This window comes from Anopheles coustani, chromosome 2 (genome assembly GCF_943734705.1).
Source record: "Anopheles coustani chromosome 2, idAnoCousDA_361_x.2, whole genome shotgun sequence".
Lineage (NCBI taxonomy): Eukaryota > Metazoa > Arthropoda > Insecta > Diptera > Culicidae > Anopheles > Anopheles coustani.
The window spans coordinates 6,768,432-6,793,418 of record NC_071289.1 but is presented as its reverse complement, the minus strand read 5'-3'; the positions used below and the strand labels follow the sequence as shown (position 1 = coordinate 6,793,418).

At 43.3% G+C, this 24,987-nt stretch overlaps 1 protein-coding gene across 1 annotated transcript; it reads right to left on the bottom strand.

The window, feature by feature from the left end:
- LOC131267754 (uncharacterized) lies at window positions 1–24,987 on the bottom strand. Its single transcript, XM_058270705.1, has 7 exons — window positions 24,891–24,987; window positions 1,500–2,236; window positions 1,309–1,410; window positions 921–1,029; window positions 652–828; window positions 232–345; window positions 1–128 (listed from the first exon to the last, which is right to left on the bottom strand). Exons 1-7 carry the CDS (start codon window positions 24,985–24,987, stop codon window positions 1–3), a joined length of 1,464 nt encoding a protein of 487 aa, XP_058126688.1.

The following is a 24,987-nucleotide window of genomic DNA, read 5'->3' as shown; positions in this document are numbered from 1 at the left end:
CTACGAGAAAATGGTCGAAATAAAACGGATCACCTGATATGTCACAACTATAAGCGATAAATGCATATGCGACGCCGTAAGAACTGCGTTGCCGTGATCGCCATGTTGCATCGCCGCAGGGTTTTCGCCTAATAATGGCATTGGAAAAAAAAACAAATCAATAACCTTTCGCATCGGCCGAAGGGACGGAAAAAAATCGTCATCCACCCACATGCATGACGTTTTACTCACCATTCAGGATGTGCACCAGCGTCGATGCAGCGACGGCATTGTTCGACACGCATGAGTAGTTTCCGGAATTCAGCGTGTTGGTGTGTGTTATGACGAGCTCCGAGTAACGATTATCTGAGAGAACGGAGAACAGAAGGATGTAAAAACGGGTTGAATAATCATTTAAATATGCAAATGGTGGTATTATGCATCCATGTGTCCTGTAATCGCTCGAACAGGAGCAGCAGCATTCACTCGCATTTACTCTGCTGAAGCTCCCCGAACAAATGGGACTTTTATAGGACGCTTTTGTGCAAAATTGGAGCAACTGTAACAGTTTTCCATTCGGCCATTAAATGTAAGGATAATGTAACTTCGAAATCATGGAATGATAACGAGTGAAACAGAGTTGATAGACCCTGGTGAAAAGCCTCTGCTTACCCGCCTCCGTCGACACATTGACGCCCCGGTGCGTGTCGTAGTTGATCATGCGACTGTTGTGGTACCAAAATATGTACAACGGTGGTTCATTGCTCTGCACGACTCGACACGTCAGTCTCAGCATCGATCCCGGCTTCAGATACTTTTCCGAGGGACCGAAAATTTCCGCTTTCGCTTCTGTGATTGACGAAGTGATACAAAGCGGGCAACCGTTTTCGTTAGTTCATTAACTTTAAAGTGGATTGGGAAAGTTAGTGTTAATTACTCACCCACGACGTCCAGCTTGACGAAGATCGACGTCGGTGGATGCGTCGACACCTGACACTCGTAGAGGCCGGCATCTCGCAGTTGCACGTATTTTATCTGCAGAGGCCATTCCTGAAAGATAGAAAAAGTATTCAAAAAATGAGTCTTATGACGTTTACTCTTTATTTTTGAAAACCGAGCGATATGAATTACTTTCGGCGCAATATCATGGTACATCTTTAAGACTATTTTTAACTTCCGAAAGTGAATTTTCAAATGATTTACTTCTCCCAACCATTGCTGATGGAGGCGCCCAGTCATTTATGCTCACGATGGAGGCGCATGGTGGTTCATCGCTTTAAAAGTCACGCGTGTCGCGTTCTTTGATGTAACGGTGATGAATCCACTTACCTCCGTATCTTCCGAGTGGATGATATTGAACCGCTCGTCACTACTGTAGGTGGTGTACCCTATCGTTAGTAGGTGATAATCTTTCCGCCTAATCCACGACACCTGCGGGGCGAGAATGGTTCTCATAAATTGGCTACATCGGATCAATGAAGCTTCCCCTCTGGCGGCAGAGGGGACGAAGGCCTACTTACCACTCCCTCGCCGATGTTCCGGACCGCACACGGGAGCACCGCTATCGAGCCGACCTGCGACGCGATCCTCGTGTGGTTGTCGGTTTCGAAGTACATTTTGCTGACGTTGCCCTCGGAAACCAGGGCGTCCCCCGTGTCGAGGCGGTTCATGTTGCCACTGGGCTCGGCCTCGGACGGAGCACTCGCCCGAGGGTTGGTTTTGACGTTAGTTTTACTACTACTACTGCTGCTACTGCTGCTTGTTGTGAATCCCGCAGGAACCTTCTGACCTGGACCTATCTTCGACCCGGACGCTTCTTTACCATCGTCGGCAAGTATTAGATTGGCGCTAGTGATTTTACTAAAACTACTTCCTTCGACGACACCCGACCTCACGGAAAAGGTGTTGCTGGAGGTGGTGGAGTTGGTATCGGTTGGCCTTAAGTTCGTCTTTGCGTCCTTACTATTAACACTCTGGCCAACCTTTGGCGAACCACTGCTTTCTGTCAAATGCGTGGATGACGGAATCGTTTCTTTGAACCCTCCCAACCCGCTTAAAGGAAGCGCTTTCCCTTTCGATCCTTGTGAGTTCTCATGAACAAGTGCTTCAAAGCGTGGCTGCGGTTCACTCGAAGGAACTGAGGTGGATAGAGGGATGAATCGAGCATATCCGGAAGGGGATGTTGGGTGGGGAGTAGGGCTCTGCGACCAACTGCTGGTGGTGGTTGTCATATTATTGCTGGTGGAGGTAATTAGGCCTGCAAACGAAATCATGAACAAAGCAGTTTATTAAGCGATGAATCCAGGACAAACAGACACGATTGCAGAAAACGTACCTCTTCCAACGCTCGTAAATTCGAAAATAGTGAAAATCGTGCACCATTTTGCAAGCTGCGTCAACTTTCTGCTTTTTCTTCGACTCCTCCAAATCATTGAACTGTGTTTTCCTACGCAATGGAGGGTTTATCTACTTGTCGGGCGATTCGTCCAGTGATTGCCAGATGATTCGCCAAACATCGACAAAAGTAAATTCTCTTGAGGGTGTTCTGATAACTTTGAGAACCACTTCAGTCATGTATAAGTGTTCTCAAGAGGATTGAAGTGGTCATGTGAAACATGTACGGTGGATTCATCGTTTCTCGATAACACGGTTCGACCTGCAAGGAGAAAGAGATAAACGATTGTAAACTCAAGATAAATCTGCGGTATTGATTTTGATCACTTTATAATATCTTCAGCCATATTTTAAAATTTCTAAATTCCTCCACAAATGAGCAAAACTTCAAACTCCAAACGCATCGGCATTTGATTGATCTCACAAATTATTGGATGACTTCATAACAACTGCTCACCGTGAAACCTTTTCCATCTCTACTCGCCATGATGAATGACCCATAATAACCACAATAAATTGGCTACCTTACCATAAACATTTTCCCATCAACTTCGTTTTTCCAACGACGTCAAACTAATTAAGTCATTCATTGTCAAACAAAGGCTCGGAAAGGGGGCGCTTCTTTTGTACCACTCAGCTCAGCGATACCGAAAGCCCAATTTTCCTCACCTGTCGAGGACGAAGCATGGAGGGCCCGCTGCCAGCAGCAGGTAAGGGAAAAGTTTGAAAAGCGTTAGACAAAGTGCCAGCGACGAAGCGGAACAAGTTGAAGATGCGTGCCTTTAATTTTTTCCGTTATAAATTACCTATCATCATTCACTTCCCATGAGTAATGGTTCGTTTTAGAAAGGAAATGGTGCAATCTTGTTAATCGATTTTCAAACCCCAAAGATTGAAGAATGTTTCAAAAAGAATATTATGGTTAGCAATCTGGAAAATTATCTCAATAGAATGTGTATTAATCTTACAATTGACTTAATTTAAATAGTCACAAAAATAGATTTGGTTGTCTACTAAACATGACAAAAACATATAACATTTTATGGTCGAATAAATAAAAAAGTTTCCGGTCTATGAAAATATCAAAGCGTTTCTAAGCGAATTAGTATTATAAATAGCATTTTATTTTGAATAAAACAACTAAACGACTACTTATGAACCAACATTCCGATCCATCGCTCAAGCTCGGGCAAACAGAACGGTCCCGAACAAGGAACAAGAACAACCAGTTTGTTAACAGTCACTTTCAATTAGGCACATTACTCAAGCCACTTCTCCCTCCGGAACAAAACGCTTCAGCTACAGCGAATTAGGCCTAATCTCTTCGCTCGTTTATTTCGTTCTAACATAAGGAACCTTCACACCTAATGAAGGCTGGTTACTTTCCCATCACCGGCACGTCAATTGCGAACAATTGACGCTGTCATCTTTCTTGATTAACAGCTCCATCTGCTGCCCAACACGGCCCACTCGGAAGTCCATCGGGGTTCGCATAAAGATGCGGTTTCGTACAGCTCCGTCAAAAGTTTTTCTCCACTTATCTTGCACCTTTCACCGGGTTTGTTTCCCGGGGGGATAGGATTTTTTATCTTTTATTTCGTTGCTTCCGGGAGGCTTGAAATCCTGTTTTACACGCATTCCTTTTTGGAATATACTTTAATGTGAGATAAAGGTTATAAACGTGTCGTTTCATGTTACGAAGATTTGTTCTAATTCGAAATAGGTGTATATCTTTGGATTCAACCTTCTATTCCGTATTTTCTTCATGACGATCGGATGTTTGACGTAAGTGAAACTCATTGACCGACTTTTATTAAACGCTTTCACATCCAACTTTCCATAGCGTAGGCATATCATTAGTTATTCTGTGAAACATTCAATCGGAAAAGTTTTCCCCCGCATTCACATCCATACGGGATTTATCACCATTTGTGTCACTGGAACTAATCAACGATGGAAAATGAAAGCGACCTTGGACCGATGGAAATGAACTTTGTCAGTAGCAACCGAAAAGAAGGCTGTGCAGACAAAAATAATAAAGCGAAGTAATAATAAGTTTTCTGTATCATAACGTCCTGAGGAGGGTTAAATTTGATACTTAAGGACATCTTGTTCAACCAACTTAAATCGTTGAAGGAAAGATCATTTTTCTTTCGTTACTACTTTCACAACGTGCGTGAGGAACGATCGTTTTCAATGTCACCAACCGTGTTATTGCTGTTCGACATATTTTATGCGGTCGTAAAGGCCTCAACCATATTAATGCAGCTATTTTGGTGACATTTTTATGGCAATCATACCAATTCCAAGCGAAAACTATCAGCGAAAGGTCACCACCTTGTTTTATTGCTCGTCTAAGGAACTATTTGTTCCATGTCGTTGCGTTCTTATTGTTCTACTTTGGCTTTATTCAATAAGTCCTCTAATATTGTAGCTAAGAAATATTAATCAATGGTTCGATAGTGACATGCGAAGAATAACAATCAGACGTTATGGCTAAAATTATCCACATCAAATTTATGTACCCGTTTCAGTTCTTTGGTGGAATAGCTGGAACTTTTTCTTTCCACGAGAGATTCCAAAGATGGACAAAAAGTAAAAAACTAGTCCCATTGTGACGAAATCAGATCAATCACATGTGTTGCTATTGTGGGTAATCCGCTCAAAAATTTTGCACATCGCTTAGCGATTAAAAAAGGCCCCTCCTTATAATCTCATTTTTCGTATATTAGCTTATTAATTAATCATATTTGGGTCGAACTATGTTTGTAAGCTGTCTTTTTTTTTTTTTTTTTTGTTGTGACTGTTAGATAATCTCAAATACATTTTTACACATTGATTACCTTTTCCGCGATCTAAAAATACACCTCAATTACCATCTACTATGGATAGCTCTTTTCACGAGTAACGAAACGAAATTACGGAACAAAAAAAAAATCGGATGACACAGCGTGGCTAATGAAAATTGAGTTCATTTGCAGATTTTGATTGAATTTGCCGATCTGCTGGTGGGCAATTTTCAAAATTGACAGACATATTCGCCCCATCAGAACGCGGGTAACGAATCATCCGAACAACCTGCATGGCATTGAACGTGAACGATTCATGCACACTCTACGCCCGATGCGAAGAACAGCTGGTTTTAGAAGGACCAACAAAAAATAAATGAAGCTTGTATTTTTCAAATATATCTGCCAAAATGGTTTAAAGTATGAGTGAAGTGAAATTGCCGTCGATGCCTTCGAGCACTTTGTGTGTGTGTGTGTGTGTGTATTTTTTTGTAGCACATTTGAATCATTTTGCATTTTGCTCCTATACTTTCGCCCAGCGGGCATCGGTTCGGTATGATTGGGCGCTGCTGGCATGCCGGGCGATTCGGGTAATCGAATTTTCTGCTAACATTAGCTCTACTAGGAAGCCAGCAGGAGTGTATGTGTGTGTGTGTGAACGAGTGATTTCACTTACTGGAAAATTTAAATTGATTTACCGCTTCGATAATTCAATCGACTGCGAGCGGCTGGGAAAAGGGAAAAATATCGATTTTTTAACTGGCTCTGTTCAAAACGGTATCGGGTAGTAATGTTGATGAAGTAAATTTTACATTCACTTACAGGAATTCCTTTTCATGAAGGTATTGATCAATTCTTTACGAACAATAACTCAAATGGGAAACGGTGTTTTAGTTTCATGCACACGGCATACTTTGCACAAAATACAAAAACTGGTGATAAATAGTACAAATTGAATAACGTTTGAAACTTGCTCCATAAATTATCCCACACTGCCCTCCCTTATCCCCTTTGCCGCACCGAGAGCATAAACGAAACGACTAACCTCCTTAACTTTCAATTACACATTCATGTCGAGCGACTACGAATTCCCAGTTCTCTCCCGGTGGAAAGAGTAACTGACGTTTTGTAAAATGAACTAGACGGCGCTACTCCAAGCATTGGGAATGGGAGAAAGAGAAGTAGAGCTTTTTTCATCTTTTACTTCTGAGACAACTCCCAAAGGATTCGGCCAGATCGATCTCAGCCAGACACGTCTCGATCGTAAATTCTTCCAGCTGCAGACCGAGATTCCGAGGAGAGCGAGAACTAAGTCAGCTGGGTCAACCATTCCACGGATGCCTTCGAAGCGACCGAGATTCCTCCTTATATCAAACCCAACCGCATGGGTGTGTGTGTGGTACTTTGGTGTGGTTGGGCATAAACACCGTAGATGGAAGAATTTCCAACCAAGCATGTCTCCACAACGCGCTCTGACCAGGGTCTTTATTTCCTACTCTCAGGTGCAAAAAGTTTTCCGCAACCGAAAACCGAACCGGCGTTACTGTGGCTTGGCGCGAAAGTTCGAAGAAAATATTCTGCTCTGCTTTCGCGCCGACATTCTTCTCGGCGTGTTTCCTTTCACATACGTCCTACGCTACGGGGGCTTCTCTATTCACACTTTCGGAATTTCGTTAGCTCTTGAATCGTTGCCAGCGACTTGGGAAAAGCTCCGTCCCCGGCATCGAGACCGAGAGTGGAAGAAAAATCGACCCGCACGAAGTGTGTTTCTTCCCGTGCTGTTATCTTCCACGAATCTTTTCTTCGTTTATCCCTTTCGAGGGGAGGATCAGGCTTTTTTCCGGCTTCAAGGACACTTCAAACGGAGCAGCAGAGGGGAAGACCACCGCCGGAGGAATCTCAGATATTGATGTGCTTGAAGGAAAATTTCTCCAAAAATACCAGCACATAGTGGGAAGGGTTTTTGGAATTCCTGGAGGTTAAAAAATAAACGATGCCAATATAAAAAGATTCAGAAGCACCGAGATGGAGAGAACCCGGAGTTGACAAGTGACGTTAGGCCAATGACATTGTATTGCAGGGAGTGCCATTACGGTACACAAAAATATAGAGCAATTCTATTGACACATTTACATTCGGAGGCAAACACTCGTCGGTTGGTTGTCGGTTTATTTTTCTGGGCTCGTTTTCGGCCCGATCGTTCCCGTCTCCTCGGCCATACCGCATACCGGAACCTCCCCATGCACATTATCTTCCCCTTCGGGGGTGAACTTTTGACCGAATTTATAGCATTGCCATACTTCGCCCGAGTGGCATGCTTTTGCAAGAAGTCAACGAGAGGGGAAAGAAAGAAACAGGGCGAAAGAATTATGACGGTTTTACAGGGCTTTCGTTCGCAGTTTTCCGGGCGCTCCGCAGGGCCACAGCAGATGGTCGACTCCTCGGTTTGCAGCGAGCGTGAAAGTCCTTGACAAAAGTTTTTCCCGAGACGCGAACTTCTTGAGGTTCACGCCCGGCGGTGTTGAACTAATAATTGAAGCATAAAAAGCATCCTCCAGATGTCGGGAAGGTGTTTGCGTTTTCTTTGAAAACTTGAAAAACGATAATATTCATTTCTTTCCTTTTATGTTGGTATAAACCATTCGATTAAATTGTTATTTTCTGCTTAATGATAAACACAACCACGCAGCACTCAAACTGGCTAGGGATGATTTGTAAACTCACCATGGGCGGTTCCAAATCATATTTGTTGACTGGGAAAAAAAACCCGTGTCGTCCGCTTTCCGATAAGGACCTGTGGAAAAGATTGGATATCATGCCTCGAGGAGCCAGGCGTGGGCTAGTGAACAAATCTTGGGTAGATTCATTGAAAGAAAAACCCACAGCATGTCAAATGCAAACCTTGGAAAATTCATACCCTCAGGAGCTGGCAGATGTGATGCTTTTCTTTTTCGTACATCCGATATCGTTCGAAGCTGTTTTGTTTAGTTTTCGGGTTGCCCGGAGGCCCTATCGTCTCACTAACCGATATTATATAATATAGCTTGACCCAAACATACCAAACCAATCCCTCGAAGTATGTAACCTTACTTAATATAATAAAGTAGGACAAATAATGTAACAGAAGTGCCTGTATTTTCAGTTTCAATAATGCAAAAAGTCGTCCCAAGCTGTCCTGAACCGGGATTAAAAAATTAATTTCAAAGAAAAACCATTACCACCACTAACCTTCGTTATTACGTGCGCTACCAACTCGGTCCAGCCGAACAGAAAGCAGATGTTATCGTAGGCTCGGCCATCTGTAAACGAATCTCCCGCTGTGAAAGGTCACATTCAGAAAACACCTCCTCCCACGAGGTCAGCGGGATGGGACGGTGGGGTCGCCCACCGTAAACGGATCGTCCGTTCGAGAGCTGAATTCTGCGAGAGCACTTACGTTCCTGTACTTTTTTACACTTTTCAGATTCGTAGAAAGGGCCTTTTCCACCTTCTTTTCGGAATGGCCTGAAACAGTAAACCCCACTCGGGCGAAATATTTTCAACTTAGTTTTGGAAGTTTTTATCCAGACGGTTTACAATTCACCTCGGAACACTTTATTATATGCTTACAGTGACGCTTGATTTTTGATAGGCATTCTTGTAGTTGCTTTGGAACAGGAAATATTCATCGGCTTTTTTCTGACACTTTACTATGCATTCTTTTACACCTTCAACGATGCTTAACAATTTCTCACCGGCACCTTCTTAAGAACAATTTGTAAATATTCCAATGGCTCAGCTTACCCTCCTTCTTTCATTCAAACATCGCTGGCATTGTTCAAACTTCCTTTTCAGCGAAATTGGTATTCATTTATCACTCATATTTCACCTCCGGAGGTATGTTTCGGCCGGACTGAAACCGAATAGCGTAATTTGTTATGGCGCACACAAACCCGATCGCGTGGGAAAAGCTGGTTCAACGCTCCGATGAAAGTGATACTCCGCCAATTTCCACCATTATGGGGCAATTTTTCACCCTATTGGAAGCTTTACTGCCGTTTCCGCGTTACTTTCATTTCGTTTTAAAGGTGTTTATTTGCAAGATTCACACACAAAGATCGATCAGTGGACACATGGAATAAGAAATTCGGTTAGAACACATGGATTGGACGTGCTTTTTCCCTTCACAATTAACACTCTCTATGCCATTATTCAGCTTCTTAATATTTTATACATAACGATCATAGAACTGTTTTTATTTCCTCACCAACTATCGCATCCCAAGCATGCTATCCTTTGTCTCGGTTCACTTGTCGTTTGTTCATTTGTTTTTAAAACAATCTTGATAAACAAAATCACTCCTTACACTACCAACAACAATGGTCAGTTTCAAGTTCACTCGCGTGTGAAAAACTCGTTTGCTCGCTGCTACCGGCAAATCTCGCGCACTCGTACCAACATGGGTCGATTCTCGGTTGCTACTGAGAAGCAGCGGCCGTTGTGAGTCGCCTAGCGTATACGGCAAGTGCGTGCGTTCGATGCGTTCAGCCGCCATTAGCCGCCGATCGGCCGTCAACATCTCCGCACCGGTGTGCGTCCCCTTCTGATGGGGGGAACGTCGTTGCGCAGCCGTAACGTAATCCTGTTCATAACGCGAGGACGAAATCGGAAATGTAAGTCCTGGTTCCAGAGACTGGGAACGTTCGTTCAAGCTGTGCCAACTGTAGCTAGCGTGAGATATTGCATAAACAGAGCGGCTCTCATCCAAGCAAGCCTTTGCCAAAATGTCACAAAAAGGACCCAAAGAGAGAGAGAGAGAGATAGGATCTCTTTTAGATTGATAAGGATTTGACCGACGTGAGTGAAACTCTCTGTTGTTATATTATCATTTTCAACACGTTTGGGGGTTAATTTCTTTTTGAGCAAAAATAACAATTCGTATTTTTTTTTCAGCAAACCAATTAAAATTAATTTTCAATAATCAAAATATTATCAATTACAAACCTTGCATCGGGTAACTAAAACCACATGCAAGTCAACCATGTATGAGAAACATAAAGCTACCGAACGTCACTAAAGTGATTTGTTTGTAAATAAAACCTAACATGCAACAGTTTTGGAATGTTGTACATGTTTCATGGAACTCCCACCACTGTGAAGGGTCGGAAACAAAAGCATAATGTCCACGCGAATGTCCAACGACGAAACGGAAACCCACACCCCCGCGGGCCATTTCTCACGCTCAACCTGGACGAGTTGTTGAACGGTAAAATGTGCCACAATATATTTTGTAGCCTAATTGAAATTGATTCGAAAGCAAATCGAGCGAAAAGCCGGGTAGAAACACACACACACACACACGCACAGGCACATATAAAAGACACATCAAATGGGAGCCAAACTTTCTCAATGCCCCCGGAATGTTCGAACCGGAAGCGGAGTGGTGATAGTGGCGGGGAAGCAGCGGCTAAGCGCAAAGTGGCGTCATGATGACAATGCGTATGGTTCAAATGAAAATTAATGGCTTTGCGCGGAGAAAATTGCCGCAATGCTTTTTGGGGAGCCGATTTAAACTCCGTTTTCGCCGCTGCAAATGGTGCTTTCGTTGATGTCCTCAAAATGCTTCAAACGGTGTGTACGAGTGTGTTGGTGATGGTATCTTGGAGTTTGCTTTGTTAACGTTACCGCCATGTCGATGAGAGGATGTTAATAAAAAGACAACTTTCCGGTCAGTTCCCGTTCTGACCATTCTTTTTTTTTGGGGGAAAAGTTTCGCGACGATATGGACGAATTTGTGGCAGAAGTTACGATGTATTTTATTTTACGATTTCTCCACATAAATAGACAAGTGCGCATACTTTCTCGCATATCGCACGGCCTTCTGGTGAACCGCTTCGGTTCTCAACTCTGGATTTTGAGGTTATTTTTGTGGATTTCATTGCATAAACCCGTTAGGCCGATGGTCGGAGGTTCGTTTTATTGTCGGCCCAGGAGATATTTAAATAAATTTGACGCCGAAAGGCTTAGATCACGACCACTCAGGGTCAGCGAAAGCCGCGGAATCGGGCACCACTTGGGTCGTAAATTTCTTTATTACTATTAAGGGAACGATATTCGCAGAGTGGATCAAAATCGTGCGAGATGGTGGACTAGCCGATTGAAAGAAGAAATCATACTGAGGGCGAATACACTTCAAACGAATAAGTTGAAACAAAGGTTCACACGTTTCAAATACTTTTCTTCCTTGTAGTTCCTATCGAGCAATCCAATCAATATTCTGATGATTATTTATAGTTCTGATGGTGTTTAACATTTCCCGGGAAGTCTGAGCTCCTAAGAATTTGTCTGATAATAAGGTTGTCGACGGAGTGAAGATCCTCTCTGTCCAGTAATCATTCAAACAACCATAACAAAGTTGCTGGACGGAACCGTAAACCCCTTCAATGAGCATTAGCTACGTATCGGCTGGATGGCGTACACATTAAGACCTACGCCTGCTCGTGCTTTGTGTTCCTCAAGACCATCTTTGATACAGCACCATTTTTCCGCTTATGGAAAATGGAATCAGCCCTTCGGCGAAACATTACTTATAGTCTCGATACAATGGCCCGTCGGGTTCCTGGTCCAGACCGTCTTTTGTCGGCGTTCTTGGCCGCGCGTCCTTCGGTCTCTTCAGACGCCCAATTTGCCGGTCAGATGAGCAGTAAAGTGAGCTTAATTTCCTTTCTCTCGCGCCCTGTCCCGGGCATGGCAGGGAGAGAGAGAAATTTTCCACCCCCGAAAAACCCCCACCCGGAACGGGTGACCCGAAAGTGACAAAAGATATCGCCCGCGTTGGCACAAGAGGTGCCAAAAGGGATCAAATATGATAATGATCTTTGCTGCTCCGTTTAATAAGCTTTTCTTTTGTTCTGAGAACTGCCCCCTTTGAAGAGGTACTTTTAATGAAACCGGGCAAAGATGTCGGCATCCTTTGCTCGTTACCGGTAACAATCAGTGATGATGGATTTCTTCCGAGACTTGCCTCACGCAACAAACGGTTGATGAAGGAAGAGTCTGATTTGAGCTTTACTGTGAAGAATGATATGTTTGAGGATCGACTTTTTGGGGAAAAGGTATTTCCATAAACGTGGGGTCCAACAATCCGTATATATTTCCTTGACTGTCGTTGATGAACCGTATCGTCAAGCCTTTTGATACGTACGTGTCTAATTGCTCTGCACTACATAGTCTTAGTAATCATCCCAAACTATCATAACGAAGTGTGTTCCGAGTCGGCAACGGCTTCAAAGTAAACTAATCCTGTTTGCCTATCCGTAACATGTTCGGAACGATCTCCAGTAAATTTCAATTCAATGTAAATGCGTGCGGGTCCCGTTCCGACCCGCTCCGTTTGTTTGCCCGCCCAACCCAATCCTGTTGTTCACCGAAAACCTTAATTTATGCCCCGGCTCCAATGTCGACGCTCCGGACAAACAGGAACAAACCCCAAAAAACAATATCGTGCGGTGAAAACAGAACCGTTGATTTCCCTGTTTGGACAAGCGAAAAGCAAATCCCAATCTCGACCGGACGACATTTGCTTCGGAGTTCCAACTTTCACAAGTGGCTTCCCCTTCCTCTCTGGCCGTGAAGCTGGTCGTGGTGGCATGTGGTAGAAAGGTAGTTGGGGAGGGGGAGTGAATTGGAACAAGATGTTATTGCAATCTACTCCCTCCGTGCCCTCGAGAAGTGAAAGTCCCGTACGGGACGAGGTTACAGCCGGCGGGCTGGTTGGAAACGGCCGAAACGAATGTGTTTCAAAATCAGGACTTCCGAAATCTGGACGACTTCAGCCTGGCCTACCATAACGGAGCGTTGGAAGGGAATGGTACCGGACGACTGGAAAGTCTCTGCCGTCGTCCACACTCGATACGGTGAATTCCTTACGCCCGTAATTGCAACCATCCGGGAATAATGGAAGGACAGGAAGGCACCGTGATTGAGCAAGGGGTCATTTCCGCTACGTTTGTTTGTTTTGGACGGCAGGAGGTGCATCAATCATGTCCAGCTTTTCGTATCTACTGGAAGAATATTATTCATGTAGCAAATTTCTTAGAATGTAGGATCTAGTTTCACACATATTTCTGAAAGAAAATTGTATCGACTGGAGTCAAAAGAAGAGAATGAAAGTGAAAAAAACTGTACAGCCCTCGTTGGCAATTCTGGCAACACTTTAGGTTGAAACATTTAAAGTTAATATTACAATCACACCCAAAGACATCATTTCGGCATACCATAGATTTCAACCGAATTGCCTTAGCTTTAATCGTTCCAATAAATAACGCTTTAAGGGAACGCATTTTCCAACGACCTTAAATGGACCTGTATTCATCGTCGACTGTGCCAAAACCTACCGGCGTTGTGTCCTGTTGGGAACTCGCATGGTGTCAAATCCCTCAACGGAGACCCCGCTTTGAGCAGGTGCCAAAAGTTCGAAATAAGCGCAGTTCATTGGATGGCCATCGTCGGGTCTCGGGAGACTTTCGGTCTTTCGAATCGGAACCCTGCTGCAGTGGGTTAAACGTTCGAATGGCACTGTTGTTGTTGGTCGGGTATTGAAACAACAGTTTAACTCTACTAAGAACGTGATTTACATTCATTATATTTTCGTGGTGAATCGCGACTAGGAAGGTATCCAAGTAAAATTGTTCTTTGAGTTAATGAATTGCACAACTACCGTAAACTGGTGATAAAATTGCAATATTTCATAATTCATCTTCACATCTGCACCTAAACAAACCGAATGGATTTAGTTCGCTGCAGTGATGAGTTGGAGTCAATCCTCCTCAACTCCTCAATCATTATCAACATTTTTGAGATCTACAGTTTTAATGAGGAGAAATGTTTTTCTCCAGCATGCTCTGCAAGTCCACTCACCGATAGAGTTTTCAACGAGGCTTTTGAAAGCTTTTTTGTTTAATTCTCACTATACTGTGACCGTATTGTGACCTTCTTCCAAGTTGGCTGGAAAAACGGAACAAAAACCTGCCATCCGTGAACGGACACACTCGATTCAGCGCTGTCGAGAAGTTTGCTCGTTAGTACTTCGGTTAGCCCTCGGCGTGAACACTCGTGATTTACACCTCCACCAGCAAGCAGCTTGTTTTTGTTCAACCCTACTCCGTATTGACCACGAAGGGTAGGGTCCACTCGTGCGAAGTGCACCCAGTGTCCAACGTTTTCCCATCCACCGGGGCCCACAAAGGAACCCATTGAACCCCGACACGGCGGGAAAAGTTATCAGAAACTGTTGCAAAATACAAAAAAAAACCCCCCTTCCTAAGCCGCATGAGTAAAACAGGTCGCGGAAAAACCTGATGATCCTTCAACTGGTGACTGTTGGAAATAAACTCAACTCATCTTTTCAACGTTTGATGAGCAGAGCTTATTTTCGCTCGTTAGTTAGCTTGAGAGTGCTTGTTTCCACGTGTGGAATATGGCACGTTTGCGTTTGGAGCACTTTTAGTTTTGTTGCAAAAAAGTTTCTGAGTTACAAACATAACCGGATGGCTACTTGTTGTTTTGAAACAAATATTCTCTGCGGTTCGTAATGCAATCTGAGTTGTTACGCAGCGGAAAATTATCAGAGCTTGATAATGTTTGATAGACTAAATATGTACACAATATTATTTCAGCAAACGGCATAACTTACACTCAAGTTTATTAAATAAAAATATTCTCTGAAAGATTTTGCTTTATTTCTGTTAAATTGTTGACAATTCAATCAGACAGTAATTATGTACAGGAGAACTGTAAATCTTCCTGTTACTAATTAGTTCACAAACCTTAGTGATGACCGAGTTTAAATTGATTTCGTCTTCTTTTATAGCGAATAGGTATTATCGAATCCGTAAGGGCATCCCTTCGTCGGTCTGCATTCACCTTTGCTGAGTCAACTGTTCGGGGCAACAAAACTCACCGGACGAATGCAGCATGTCGCATAACTGACGCAGTTTAAACCAGCATCGTGGTGAACATCAAACCGAGCAACAACAAAAAAACCGCCGACACTAGCGAAGGCCCTCCCGGCGCCGCCAGCGTTTATTGTAGTGGCCCTCGTCGTCCAAACACCACCAAGTCCTCGGGCGGCCAAACAGGTTTGGGTCATAAATCCGTCCCCGAGGGGCCACCAGGTGCGGTGAATCAGGAGCGCAAATAATATCCACACCGTTGCGGCAACGACGGATAACATGGCACGAGGAAACAAGAGGTTTGAAACAGTTGACCAGCGTTGCAGCGGTGTGACGTGTTTTCTCCGTAAACAAAGCTAGTGCTACACCGGTAAACCACCACATGGTCTGCCCGGGGCTATGCGAGGACTCGACTCGAACACCCGGGGTGAGGTCGAGTATTTGAGAATGATGCCGTTTTTGGAAAACTATGCCGCGAGAAGTAATTTATCGCTTGGGAGCCGGGGTTGAAAAGCTGTTGCAATACGATTAAAAGTTAGGTTCTACGTAGTAAATTCGACTCACCTATGAACGTGGCTCTAAATAGACTTTAATTACGACAACGACGGGGTTGTGCGATGGTAAAATTGTTTATCTCAGTTTCAAACCAATCTGTTAATTATCTTTTGGAGGAGATACGCCCACAATATTACACGGAAACGTTTTAATGAGTTTACTATACTCGGTTGTCGACGTTTGGGGTATAAAAACCAATCCTCTCTAAGCCCTAGCCTACTTGTATATCCCTATGACGTGCGTTGCATAAGGCAAACGGGTAGAAGAACTATACCTGGAAAAAAGCTGACATTGCTATCCGCCCGTCGAAACCATTAATCACACTGCATCGTAGCGAGTTCACATCGTTTCCACCGAAGTAGGCGCCGAAGCTACCGTGGAACCTTGACGTAAGCCTTCGCGCGGGCTGATGTGCGCAATTTCGGTGACGAATTCATATTATAGCATCGCGAACTAAATATTGTGACAGCCAGAATCGCACCCCATGGATGCGCCCCGGCCCGGGGATTGGTGCGGTGGGAGCCGGCGGGTAATCGATCTTGGAACATGGTGGTGACACATTTGCCAATAACCATTCATCATTTCGCCGACGGAGCGCCGTCGCAGTGAGCCGAGCACTAGCTACCGAAAGCTGGGAGTGGAAAAACGTCTTCAAGGATGTTGCCAGGCACTCGATAATCTTGCCTCCCGAGCTCGAGCACGTCTGGCTTCCGGCACGTCAATCGGCCCGAATGCCGGTTTGATAGACAACCCGAGCTTTTTCGCAACTTCCACTTTCGGGCAGGATCCGTCGCGCGTATTATCTTCATTTGGCTTCGGAAAGAAAGAGCATACTTTGCGCATTTTCGCATTATGATTAGACAGGCATGAATAATATATTGACATTGTTTCGAGAGGTCACTCCGACGACAGGCAAGGCCACTGGCACTTTCTTCGCGAGCATGATTAGCCAGCAAACATGCGCTTTTGTTTCGCAAATAGTCTTATCTTTGAAGATTCATGAAGAACGTTCGATGAAAAGGAAGTCATTCTGCTCCTTGCAATTGAAATCTGTGGCATCCGGGTGATTGAAACCATATAATTCTTGCGCCAAGTGTTGGAGATATAGCTTCAAAAGTTAGAATACATTTGTCTAAAATTAACAAATTATGTGTAAATGGTCGATGTTTGTAAATGCAGATAAAATTAAAATTGAGGAGTTGGAGAATTAAAAATTAATAAAATTGCCAGGTAGTTGTTCGGGATCAATTATTATTATTGAAAACAGTTTTTTCTGATATATATAAGATATTTCCTACCTTTTTCCATCCTACAGTCTCGTTGGAATAAAGATATTTCTGTTTGGAAAATCTTCGATTTTCTGACCTATATCTTCTACCACGACAACTTCATGGTAAACGCACAAATCCCACAAGACTCCTAGTGATCTTATCTACTGTTTCCCGAAAAGGCCCCTTTCCAGTGGCTTATCGGCGCTTTCATAACCGAGTTCATGTAACGCCTCCATGGAAATTATTTCCTCTATCGCACGTGTGTCATCAACATGCCGTCAACGCATTGCTTGATCAATTCTGATTCCCTGCGTCGACTTTTCACGGCCGGCGGAGGATGCTGTCACATGGCGACAGCATGATTTATGCGCCCGCCCGATACTGGGACGAAATACTTCAAACTTCAAGCCTCGGGACGGGAAAATCCCTCGGTGAGCCTTTTGCCTGAACCCTTGCCGAACTTTTGTTCGACACGTTGACACATGTTACTACAAGCCAAATAGGAATATGCTTTTCCTTCATCCGAAGTATGGAAGAATGTGAGTGTATAGCGAAAAAAAGGGAAATTTAACTCTGCGTACCGACCGGTTAAATCGCTTTTCAGGTCATCAATCATTTACGTTTTGCTACGCGTGACTTTGTCTTCAGGATTTGGATTCAACTTTTCCGCCAACCGAAGGATTGCCCGGAAAGTTAAATAATAAGTTTGAAATTAAATAGCCGTCACGATAGGATTTAGCATATTATCAAACGTGATGGAGTGCTCAATCCATCGGCTGCAAGCATGTGTTGCTGTGCAATAAGCTTCACTTTCGGCCACCCGCCTCGAAGACCGGAAGACGAATGAACGGGCCACGATTTCTTCGATAAACACCCGAAAGCTATTGAAACTAATTCTTCCATACAGTAACGCTCGGCTGGAACTAACTCGCCTGCGGTATCAAGGCAAACCCGCAAAACCTTGGGGTGGACTGCGTGGGAGTGACCGCAACGCTTTGTTTACACTCGGGGAAAACCTTCGACGAGCAGGAAATAAGATGGTGTAAAGGAAATGCCACAACGATAAACAAGCTGTTGTGGTCACCGGGAAAAGTGGTATACGTGAGGTTTCAGAACGTTAATGTTGGTGTTTATAAATACGAAGAATTATTGTTGCTTTCAAGCTTACTATTTCTCATTAATTTGAAGCACAATAAAAAAATATAATATGTAAAATATATTATTATATAATAAACTATAAATTCAAATTCAATTGAAATAATTCCTAATATATATAAACATGTTGTTACCTACTATTTTTGACTAAAAAACTTCTTTTTCGCGATAATCTACTACATATTTTAGCTTTTATTTATGTATGGTGTACACTAAAAACTCGACCAATACTGAACCGTCGCTTCTGAAACTTTCCACACATTAAGTTTAAGTACTGCCGATGTTTTTGAAGGTTGTTTGATTTTTTTTTTTATAAAATCATCTAAATTTTACAATTTAAACTCAGTTTTAGTCAGTGTAACACAAACAAAACAAGCATGTAAACAAATGTCAAGGTGTATCCAACATAGTTACCATAAGGTTTATACATTACGGGAAAATTGATGAAATATCAAACATTTTAAAGATGTCGTTATTGTAACTATTAAATTCAAACATATCTTTCGAGAAATAGTTAAAACCATAATTCTTTCTTCAATTCCTTCTCCGCCGGGGCGTCAAGCTAGTGTGCAATATTGCAATACAAAAAGAGTATGGAAAATTTAACTTGAAACACCTTCCAGGACGTCTAATGAAGTGCTTCAATCAATCTTCTTGCAATGTTCAGTGCGCTCTTTTTCACTTGTAGTTAAAAAACACACTATGTTCTATCAAACCCATCCATCAGGTTAGTGGTAATCGATTTTTCTCATCAGGAATTTGGCAACCTACACACTGTCGTTGCATGTAGTTGCTGTTCTCGTTGCTTTGCGATTGGTTCGTTTGTCACTCGCTAGCGTCATTGAAATTGGTTTGAATAACCCTCAGCCAATCAAGGTGGTTTTCCTGCTGAATAGGAACTGGCATGCCGAAACTCTCGTCGATCGACGATCGTTCTCGATCAAGAACGACCGGTTTTCACTACGATAAGTTTCATCGATGGGATTTTCTCTGCACTGCTGACAACGCCTCGAGTCAAGAGATAAATGTTTGAGAAAATTAAACAAGCTCTTGCACCATCCTACACTCACACACGCGCTTGAAAAAACCTCTTCACAAACATCTTGCGTAACGAAGCACAAATAGGGCGGTGGTTGATAAAAGTTTTCGTGGAAGAAAATAAGCGCAACACCTAGTTGCGACCAGGAAAAGACTTTCACAGTTGAATCCCGACCGATCCAATTTGGTTATGAGGGTTAACAGCTCGCGTGGGAATCCAATTTTCACGCCTTCCAACACCCGACCGGGGTGTGGGTATTATGCTTGTTTCGTTTCCTTCTTTTTTCCTCTCAACCCCCACAAATCCCTTACGATCAACCACGACCCAGGCGAGAAACACGAACGCTGGTAAAAGCCGCCAAGGGGGTGAAAAAAAAGGAAAAAAAAGAAGGGAAAATCGCGCCCCAACGTGGGCCACATATTTTATGCCACCTAATGTGAGTACCGTTCGCGAATTCAAACTCAAGCCCTCCGGAACGGAAACTTGCATTCGCTCAGAAGTGCAGCTTCTGATTGTCGGACCGGGCAACGACGCGGGAGAGCGGGCCAACTTTATGCGCTAACCATACATGCAGGTCGTTGTTGTGCATGTTTCCTACAGCGTGTTTCGGTTTCATATGAAAGAACACCACCGCACGGTGGTTGCGTTGAACACGGACCGCTTCCTCCGCCTCGTTGCTGGCTGACGTTTGCAAAACTTCCAAAGTTCCTTTTTTCCCCGAGGCGCAAAGTGCAAGAAACGTAAACACGCCGAGCTTACGCCGATGCCTTGTTGAGCAATCAAAACAAAGCCAAACAGGAGCTCCGTGGCAACATTTACAATTATCCTATTGCACTCGGTTCCAAATAAATTTGCACAGTTGGGAGGGAAAACTTTTTTTTCCTGAACCCTGTTACCTGTTGGAAAGCGTTCTCGGGGGCTTTATGTGGTTTTAATTCTTCCACGCTCACGGTATGCTTTCTCACCCGTTTTCCAACTTGCTTTTTTGATAGCACGTACGTCGGCGTGTTTAAACCGAAACTTTTCTCAATGTTTCCGCATGAAATCAGCTGTGCGCTGCCTCTGGTAAGTGGAGATTTATTAAGTACTTTTTCATCTCGTTTTCCTTTCCTTTAGTTTAACCATTTTTCTGCCATTTAACTTGTATGGATGTAACGAACCGTACCCGGAGGTGCCAGAGCGTATTAAACACTTCCTCCGTAAAATTACCTTAACCTAAATATATAAGAGAAATATCTTTTCGAACAACTCTAAAAGATAAAAGACATTGTTAAAATAAAGAGAGCATAACATGAAAAGAAAAGAAGTAAATGGTAAAAACAGAAGGAGACACATTTGATTGCATGCTCACATCAATAAGCCGCCACTGCCCCTTTTCCCTCGCCCTCCTTGACCCGCTGCGGACGGTCGTAATTAAACAAAGGGCCAACTGCACGCCATCCGCTGCCAATCCGTTCGTGAGCCAATGCTCGGGCCCTACACCAACGGACGAACCGGACCGGGTGCATATAGGCAGCTTCGAACCATTAGTTTGACACCCACACGGTGTGTATGTGTGCCTGGACACTCGTCTGATTTTAACGAGCCGAACCGACTCGTCCCTTCACCGAACAGGGGGGAACACGCCGGGCCGCGTAGGGCCGGTCAAGCACTCGAGCCAAGCGCTCGGGCATGCTCTTTGGTTTGTGGTTCTCCAATTTATTATGCAAACGAAAAGTGAATTCCAATTAGGCCGAAGGGCTCGAAACTTGGCTTCGATTGGTCGTCGTGGCCTCCGTGTTCGGTGGTGCTTTGGCATGCGAAACAATCGCGTTATCGTTCTGGCTCGAACCAAATTGGAAGGGGGGGTTTTAGAATATCTGCTTACCACATCACGGATAGCAGTTTTATCGTTGTTGCAGATGGAACAATATGGGATGACCCGCAATGATAGTATTAATGCATTTTTGTATAGCATTGAGGGTGGTCAAAGGGTCAAATTTAAAACTAAGAGCAAACCTAAAGTCTGAACCGAAAAGAGGTTGAAGTAAATATTACCCAGCATGTGCAAGTGCTGATAAATATCATAAAGAAAATGGCTCTATTTAAAAGAAAAAGCTAAACCACGAAAGCTGAGTATGTTCAACGGACCCTAAACATTGGGAAGCAAAGGCACACTTGCTTGGTGCACCATCGTAAGATTGTACCGTTAAATTATAAAGCACATCGTGATGCGAACATTCATCCACCAAAACATCCCCCCACATTTGGCGTGTAATGTTTCACCACGGATCGCCCCAAGGTTCGCTGGAGGTACGTGATCCTGCAGTAGCCACACACACACACACACACAGCCTCCCGACGTTGATGGATGAGAAACGTGATCCGTTGGAATGCTGTAAAACAAACATCCGAAATTCCCACGGATACGAAGCTTTCGCGTTCGCGTTGTTTTATTTCTCGGTGTGGCATTTTTCGGTACAAACCAAACCGTACCACTACTTCGTACCCTTGGCGGCGGAACGAAACCTGATGATGCTGCCGGAATGCAAAAGCTAAAGATTTCTTTCAACGCTAACGCGAGCCCACAACCAGGGTCGCCCAGTGATAAACAGGAGAAAACCGAGCGATCGGAGCACAAAGGAGGTGTTGTAAATTCGCCTTTCTCAAGTTTCGTTTCTTGACATTTTGCAGCAAGAATGTTTACTTTTAATCGTGCTTCTTAGGTTTCTTTCCACCGAAAGTTATGCAAATCGCGAAACGCATTTTGTGCTGTTGAGAAACTAAAACTTTCTTCTGTCAGTGTATTGTTTTGAAAAACAAATAGAATAAACCCCACATAAGTTAAATGCTCAGTTTTTAAAGCCAGTATTGTCGTTTTAACTTCCTCAAGTAGCCAACATAAACATTTGGCAATGCTTTTCCGAAAGCAGACCATCGTTCTCTTGGGCAAACCAGAATACGGGTCAACCGAATTGGCTTCGTTAAAAGCACAAAAGCTGACCATCGTTTTCAAGGATGCAATATGATGCCATCATTCCCAGGGAAAAGGTTCTAAATGTCGACAGAAGCTAGTTTGGTTTGGTAATTCTTCGGTTGCAGATGGTGTCACGTTCTGGCCATTTCGATTGAATGGACTGAAGCACTCCCGCTTCGAATCGCTTCCTTCTGCTGAATTCATTGATTTCCTACCACAAAACATACACACGATACGGTTTGGGGTTTGCTGGTAAAAACTGGAATACATAATAAACATCCCGTTTTCTATCGCGATGAACCAAAAACAAAATGTTGATCTAATTCACATAGAAGAACAATTTCAACATGGAAAAAAGTTCTGGACCATGAAACACTTGTTACTCTTTCAGTAATCTCTTTTTTATCTGCCTCTCTACCGAAATAAACCGCAGCTATCCCACTTGAAAATCTACAGCTAATAGAAAAACACACTTCCTCGTCAGTATTACATTCGCTTCGTTATGCAAAGAACACACTGTGAAAAGGATGTTTTTCAGTAAAAGAGCACCATCATGGTATGAAGCGAAGTCAGAGGTTATTCCAACATGAACCAAAAGAACGGGGGACAAAATGCTTCCCAATGAATATTAATGCCAGGATAATTCAGCCATCCAACTGTATGACTGCGTTGGGATGGGAGAAAGATTACCTCGATAACGGACTACATTCATTTGATTCGACGGATTTCGTTTTCCTCCATGAATGTAAACGATGAAAAGTGCTTTCTTGTTTTTTTTCCTTTAATACTTCATCGTGTTTTTAGAGCTTCGAAAATATGATTAAACTATTATTCCTTATTTAAAAGAGATAGAGAACACAGTGTTCGCTTTAGCATCTCCACAAACTAAAAGGACATAACTTCCACTTTGTTTCGTTCAGCACTTCGATAAGATCCTCGATTCCTCCGGGGAGTTCTCGCTCGTGATATTTACGATCCCTTTATCGCTCGCATAAAGTATCCCTTACGCTTCACGATATTTCTATGCATCGGAACGCCATGGTTGATCTGGTCAAAAGTAAGTAAAACAGGCCAAAACAAAGAACAGAAATTGAGATTGTGACACGCACACGACCATGGTACCAGCAATGCGCAGCTCATCCAAATCGATGAAATATGATAAAGCGTCACATAAATATCGAACCAAATGGGTTTTTGATATTTGTATTTTATTTAACGGCGGCATAACTCATCAAACGGCGAGACAAATGGGCCTACGGTGGAAAGGTTCAAACACTACCCACGCCGGTAGGGAGGAGAATAGAACCGAACAACAATGTGATTGTGAATTTAGCAATGCCAAAGTGCCCGTGTAATGGGCTTATGACGATGTTGTGGGTATTGTCTTTACGACAATGACTATCCATAAAGGAAGGATCAATACAAGTAATCGGCGACAAATCGACAGGAAAACTCGAAAGGAAACCAAAATAAATAAAACAAATTATTTAAGCAACAACATTTTCCATCTTAATTACTCAAAAGAGTGTTGTGATGCTTAAAACATTCTTTCATGCCATGTATGAAAGCAGAATGGTTAATCTTAGCCATTTGTTTTCCATCGATAATGTGCAACACAACACACAATGTAGCGATAAAGTCATCGAACAGTGATGAAGAAGGATTTTTTTTCTCATATTAAAACACGGACAATCCTGTAGCTGATGAAAATTATGCGGTTACTAATTAAAACTTGCGGTTGATGCAATATCATGCGGTTGATAATATGATTTCATCAAAACATACTGTTCAAGAAATGAAATATGTGACATGCCTCGCTAATGAAGTATGCTCTAACATGGCCTTTTGCAGAACGCGTTTTTTTTTTCCTCAAATGCACCCAAGCGTGTGCAAACTATGCCGATGGAATGCCATTCATTAATGGTGTGGTTGGATTTTATGCTTTATGTTAGCTTGTTCTTTTTTCTTTGGTGGGTTTGTGTTGAGCAACAAAGAAAGTCATCATTGACATCATCATAACCACATAGTTTCAATTATCTACAACTGATGGCATCCAGGGCATGTAGTAGAAAAAAAAACATAACAACAATAAAATGAAATGAATATATTCAAGCTTGTTTCTTCTTTGTTGGGTTTTTGTTAAATCAGTACATTGTGATGCATTATGAAAATGAAACAAAACGTTACCTTTAACTTAACATAGGTCACTAGACCCAATGAAATAATCTACTGTTTAAAAGCTATCTATTTTTCGCCAATTACCATGTAACGTCACGACTCAAACAAATACTATTTGCACGCTGAAATTAAAACACAAAAAGGCACGTTACGAGCATTTCTCTTTCCTCAACAAGTGTTTAACCTCAATTAACATACGACACGACCATCATGCAATCAAACAGCTCTGTGAAGTGAGCCCCGGAGGCAGCAGACCTGCCTGGGGAGGAAATCTGAGACACCGCGACATGACACTTTAGAATCAATCCAGTTCATCTCGGTTTGAGAAGCAACAGAAGGCTAATGAAATATTCAAATGCTCTCCTCCTGCCACATCGGTGCTCGGGCTCAACACTGCGTCAATATTAATTAGGAACCAGAAAGCCCTTGGCAACAACCAACCCCCCGAGCAAACAGAGACACGCTACTCCGACCGACCGACGGTTGATTGTTCCGCTTCCTGTGGCCGGACCGTGCGCGCCAATAAAAGTCATTAACATCCGGTTACGACGCCTTCGCCTTCGGTAGGTGTCAAATTTGATTCACTGCTCGTAGCGATTAGCCGCCCGCCGGAGAGACGGAACGGAGGCCATCGATACACACCGATCGTTGCCATAGGAGGCGGCGCCAATAACGCCTGAAACGGGCTTCCTCGCAGATCGGTTTTCGCCCGCTGATGGATGGTGTACATGTCGTCCAT

What these genes read in the sequence shown, in the direction of transcription:
- LOC131267754 (XM_058270705.1), bottom strand. Translation starts at nt 24,987, where the DNA reads ATGGACGACATGTACACCATCCATCAGCGGGCGAAAACCGATCTGCGA. An exon ending in CGTCAAGCTGGACGTCGTGG is followed by an intron (nt 829 to 920) that starts GTGAGTAATTAA and finishes CGTCAATCACAG; the next exon opens with AAGCGAAAGCGGAAATTTTC. An exon ending in GCTGGTGCACATCCTGAATG is followed by an intron (nt 129 to 231) that starts GTGAGTAAAACG and finishes TGCCATTATTAG; the next exon opens with GCGAAAACCCTGCGGCGATG.